Below are 5,095 nucleotides of genomic sequence, written 5' to 3'. Positions count from 1 at the left end.
TTTATGTCTATACCTTGTATATATGTTTGCATGTTTATTTTTCTGCTTGCATATCATGTTTATTTCTGTTTGCACATCATGCATATGGATTATATTCTGTGTTCCTTGGGGTCTTCTGTTCTGTTTTGCAAGTTGGGTGGGATTGTTTCTATGAGGTAAAAGGCCCAATACCCAGGCCAGAGTGACACATAGGATACCTAGGATAGAGTGGATAGTCATGACGCCGATGAGATGTCAGGTCTTGTCTAGTGCGATCATGAGACCCACGCCCAGTCGAGGTCCAAATGGGGTATCATTGTTGGCATGTAGATGCAACAACATTGGTGCCTCAGGAGGACTGATAACGCTGGTTGCCATTTTGACCTACCCTGACCTAGACTACACCCGTGAGTGGGGAGGGATATACATGACAGGTACCGTTGGTGACTATTTGGTTCTGTTGGTGACTATTTGGTTCTATTGATGATTATGGTTCTTCTGGTTCTCTGATCTATGCCGGACCTTTGATCCTATGATATCTTCTTGCTCAGAATTATTGCCTTGGTCCCTCTATGTCGTGGGGACCCAATCTGCATCATTTTCATCATGGCATGTTTACATTTCAAAAAAGAAAAAAGAAAGAAAAAGAAAAAAGAAAGAAAAGAAAAAAAGTTAATTCTCATTTGCATGTCATTTTTCAGGGTATCCAGAAAATATCAATCTCTGTCAAGAATGGATAACAACGTGACCGTCAATCAAGGAGCTACAAGGCGCACACACACTTATACTTTCCATCGCGAGGGTATGGTTCAATTGGGACAATTGGGTGAATTGGTCACTGGTCATAATGAAACAGTGTTCAGTGACAACTATGGCAACATATTATCTCTTCTGTACTCGCGTGTTGACGAATGGGCCTTATCTACTCTTCTTCAGTTCTACGACCCAGATATCCGTTGTTTCACATTTTCAGATTATCAGCTAGCTCCCACTCTCGAAGAGTACTCTTGCCTCCTCAACATCAAGATTCAACACAGAGTGCCTTTTGTTTGTGTCCCAGAGAAACCTAGGTTGGATTACATTGCCAACGCTCTTTATTTGAGCTTGGGAGATGTTCATGATAACTGGAAGAAGAATGGTGATACACATGGCTTCTACATGAGTTTCCTGGTTGAAAAAGCTCAAGAATTTGCCGACAAAGGAATATGGGAGGCTTTCAATGCTATTTTGGCCGCTCTAATCTATGGAATTGTGATGTTTCCCAACATTCACAAGTTCGTTGACTTGGCTGCTATATGTCTTTTTATGGACAAGAATCCAATACCCACCCTATTGGCTGACACATATTATTCTATTCACTCTCGGCATGGTAAAAGGGGGGCTATTCGAGGTTGCTTGCCGCTGTTATATAAATGGTTCAAATCTCACTTGCCTGCTAGTGGTCCGTTTGTTACCTCTACTCAGAAATGGTCTCAGAGGATCATGGGACTTACTGCAAACGATATCGTATGGTATCAATTCCGAACAGGCATATCTGAAGTCATTATTAGGTGCGGAAACTTTGGTAACGTCCCGCTCATTGGGACAAGAGGATGTATTAACTACAACCCAATTCTAGCTCTTCGTCAGTTGGGTTATACCATGAAGAGTGGGCCTTCGGATAGGGAGATTTACCAATCCGTGTACTTTGAAAAGGGAGCTGACCCTGTAGCGCTTGAGGAAATCAGGAAAGCCTGGAATAACATTCATATAGGTGAGAGATCCACTCTGGGAGCCAAGAATGCCATTGCTATGGAGCCCTATACCGATTGGGTTAAGGAGAGAGTCAAGACACTTCTGTTACCATTCCCGAGGGTCCCTCTCTTGTATGCACAACCTCCGAAGATATCGGAAACTATGGTATCAAGGGAACGTTTTGACCAGGTCCGCGTCGCCAATTTGAGACTGAAAGAGAAAGATAGGGATATGGATTTGAAGCGCTATTTCCTTAAACAGACAAAGAATGAACTGGCCCGTGAACTTAAAACTCTCAAAGGAGAGTCTTCTCAAGCCAGGAAGAGAGTTAGAACTGAAAAAGACGGAAAAGCTGTTGTTGCTCCTACTGAAGATCCTCAAAAGGTTATAGAAAAGGCTATAAAGGAAGAAAAAGAGAAGCTCAGACGAGAGTATCAAGAAGACCTGAAAGCCCACAAGCTCCGACTGGAGAAAGAAACCAAGTATGAGTTGAGGACCATGAAGAAGAAACTGGAAGAAGAGACCACTCAGAGAATAGCAGTTGAGACCCAACTGAAAGGAAGTCACCTCCGCACCGCCCGACTAGCTGAAGAGAATGTCAAGCTCAGAGATCAAATGATGAGTGAAGCAAATGCACTTGAGAAGACCTATATCCCAGAATGCAAAGGGTGTGACGAACTTAGGGATTGCTGCAAGAATCTAGACACACAGTTATTCCGAAAGGATGAAGTGATCCAAAGCCTTGTCAAAGGAAGAGATCGGGAGACGACTAAGAAGCTATTTGACGAAACAAAGAAGTGGAGTGACGCCCATTTCAGACAAGGAGGGCCTTTGTTCTACATTGAGATGAATTGATAATTGAATTTGTTTGTAGATCACCACCAGATTTGTTGGATGGGGTCTCTATTGCTCTTTGTATTGAAACATTGTTATTTGTGTTTGAACCTACTCGCCTGAGGGAGCTATTATGAATGAAATGAATTGCTTTCCGTTTTCACTTGATATCTCTCTCGTCACGTTGTTATTTGTTCTTGACTATCAATCTTACTTTGGATACCCTGAAAATGACACAACACATCATATGCACACATGCACTCATACATTCACATTGTCACATTGCATTTTTCAGGTTATTATACAAGACACTAATTGGGGTCCCTTTCAGAACAGATTTCTTTTCCGACGACGAAGCTGACTTTCTTACATCCTTACCGCACCAGGAGTAACGAGAGGATCATGGAACAATTTGAACAGAATCAAGCCGCCCTCCGTAGGGATATGGATGTTATGGGGGAAAGAATGACCCAACTTATGGAGACTCTCCATGTCGTTGTCCAAGGACAAGAAGAGCTCCGAAAGAGCGTCGCTGGGATGGTCAAAGATACTCCTACCAACTCTGCTGATGGGGGAGTAAAAACTAAAGAGATTCCTGTTGAGGGAATAGCAAAAGTAGTCGATGACCACCATGAGGTTATTGATCTTGAACATGATCTTACTGCTGAGTTGACCGAGACTGCTAAGATGTACCAAGCTCTTGAAGAACGTCTTAAGGCTGTTGAGGTTGCTAAAACTTTGAGTTTCAACACTGCTGCTCTATGCTTGGTACCTGGGATTATGATCCCCCCGAAGTTCAAGGTGCCAGACTTTGATAAGTATAAGGGAGTCACCTGCCCAGAGACTCACCTTCGTTCCTACTGCCGTAAGATGGCCGCTCATGCTGAGAATGAACCACTACTGATGCATTTCTTTCAGGATAGTCTCACTGGAGCCCCGTTGGAGTGGTATATGAAACTCGAGAGGTCTAATGTCAGTACTTGGGGAGAACTTGTTGATGCCTTCTTAAAACAATACCACTACAATACTGCCATGGCTCCTAGCCGCGCACAGCTGCAAAATATGTCACAGAAATCTGAAGAGTCCTTTAAGGAATACGCCCAGAGGTGGCGTGAACTTGCTGCTCGTGTCCAACCTCCTCTCTTGGACCGTGAGTTGATTGATCTGTTTATGGGAACTCTGAAAGGGCCGTATCTTCAGCACATGGTCAGTAATACTTCTCCTTCCTTTTCGGATGTAGTCATCATTGGTGAGAGGGTCGAGAACTGTGTCAAAGCTGGTACCATTCAAGGTGTTACTGTTCCCAGTAACTCAGGCGGTAATGGTAAGAAGCCGTATTCTGGGTTTGTGAAGAAGAAGGAAGGTGAGACTAGCACCGCTTCTGTTGACCAAGGCCGAGCTCCTGCATATTCTGCTGTCCCACCTCCTTATTATCCGGTGCCTTATGCTGTTCCTGGTCCATATGTCCCTCAGGCATATGCTGCTGCTCTTCCACAACCATGGATGGCATCCCATCAGCCTTTCGTGCCACAACAACAAGCTGCTGCCCCTCAGAATCGCCAACAGAATCCTAGGCCTCAAGGTCAAAGAGGTTCACAGAGGCAAAGATACCCTGACAGGCGTATAGATCCGGTTCCAATGCCGTATGCTCAGCTTCTTCCCCAATTACTTGCTGGTCAATTAGTGCAACTCCGCGAAATGGGTCCTCCACCTGACCCTCTTCCTCCCGGATATGATGCTAATGCTCGGTGTGAATTTCATTCAGGCGCCCCAGGCCATACGATCGAAAGGTGTAGAGCATTGAAGTACAAAGTCCAGGATCTTCTCGATGACAAGCTCATCTCGTTCACTCCTACTGGTCCTAATGTGCAGAATAATCCTATGCCTCCTCATGCTGGTGCGACCAATGCTATTGAGTTATGTGATGATCAGGTCCTAGTAAGTGATGTTAATGAGGTAAGGATGCCGCTGGCAGTTGTCAGAGAATATCTTATGCAACAGAAGGTTTTGTGTGAACTACATGATTACTGTTTGCAATGTTCTTCTAACCCTGAGGAATGCACTAGGTTGAAAGAAGAAATCCAGAAACTAATGGATGAAGGTGTTCTTAGAGTGGAAAGGGTCGTTCCTGTCGAAGATGTGGCTACTCTAGAGATACCTTACTATCCTGCTGAGGTGTCAAAGAATCCGAGTACTCCCTTGGTCATTCAGGCTCCGAGTACTCCCTTGGTCATTCAGGCTCCGAGGACTCCTTTGGTTATTCAGGTTCCAAATGCTCCTTCGACTCCTCCAACCTCGTCTCTTGTTCCTTCTCCTATGAATGATTCTAAGGCTGTCCCTTGGAGTTATAATGCCGTGTATATTCGAGGGAAGAAATATGATTGTCCTCCAGTGGGTAATTCGAGCATCACTAATATTACTGGCACTAGTGGCATTACCCGTAGTGGTCGGATCTTTGCTGCCCCTCCTCCACTTCCTAAAGAGACCAATAAAGAGGCTAGTACACAAGCAAAAGGAAAGCAAGTTGCTGTTGATCCTCCTGTGACAC

The 5,095-nt window shown here is 44.5% G+C and overlaps 1 protein-coding gene across 1 annotated transcript; it reads left to right on the top strand.

Annotated features, from left to right (window-relative positions):
- The first annotated feature begins 711 nt into the window (after positions 1 to 711).
- Positions 712 to 2,684, top strand: LOC131657764 (uncharacterized). The gene is made up of 2 exons (XM_058927126.1): positions 712 to 2,195; positions 2,588 to 2,684. The coding sequence occupies exons 1-2, from the start codon at positions 712 to 714 to the stop codon at positions 2,682 to 2,684; spliced, it is 1,581 nt and encodes a 526-aa protein (XP_058783109.1).
- The last annotated feature ends 2,411 nt before the right edge of the window (positions 2,685 to 5,095 follow it).

This window comes from Vicia villosa, linkage group LG3 (assembly GCF_029867415.1).
Source record: "Vicia villosa cultivar HV-30 ecotype Madison, WI linkage group LG3, Vvil1.0, whole genome shotgun sequence".
NCBI lineage: Eukaryota > Viridiplantae > Streptophyta > Magnoliopsida > Fabales > Fabaceae > Vicia > Vicia villosa.
Note: the sequence above shows the minus strand (reverse complement) of the source record. Positions and strands in the feature narration are given on the sequence as shown.

What these genes read in the sequence shown, in the direction of transcription:
- LOC131657764 (XM_058927126.1), top strand. Translation starts at nt 712, where the DNA reads ATGGATAACAACGTGACCGTCAATCAAGGAGCTACAAGGCGCACACAC. An exon ending in CGACTGGAGAAAGAAACCAA is followed by an intron (nt 2,196 to 2,587) that starts GTATGAGTTGAG and finishes ATTTGTTTGTAG; the next exon opens with ATCACCACCAGATTTGTTGG.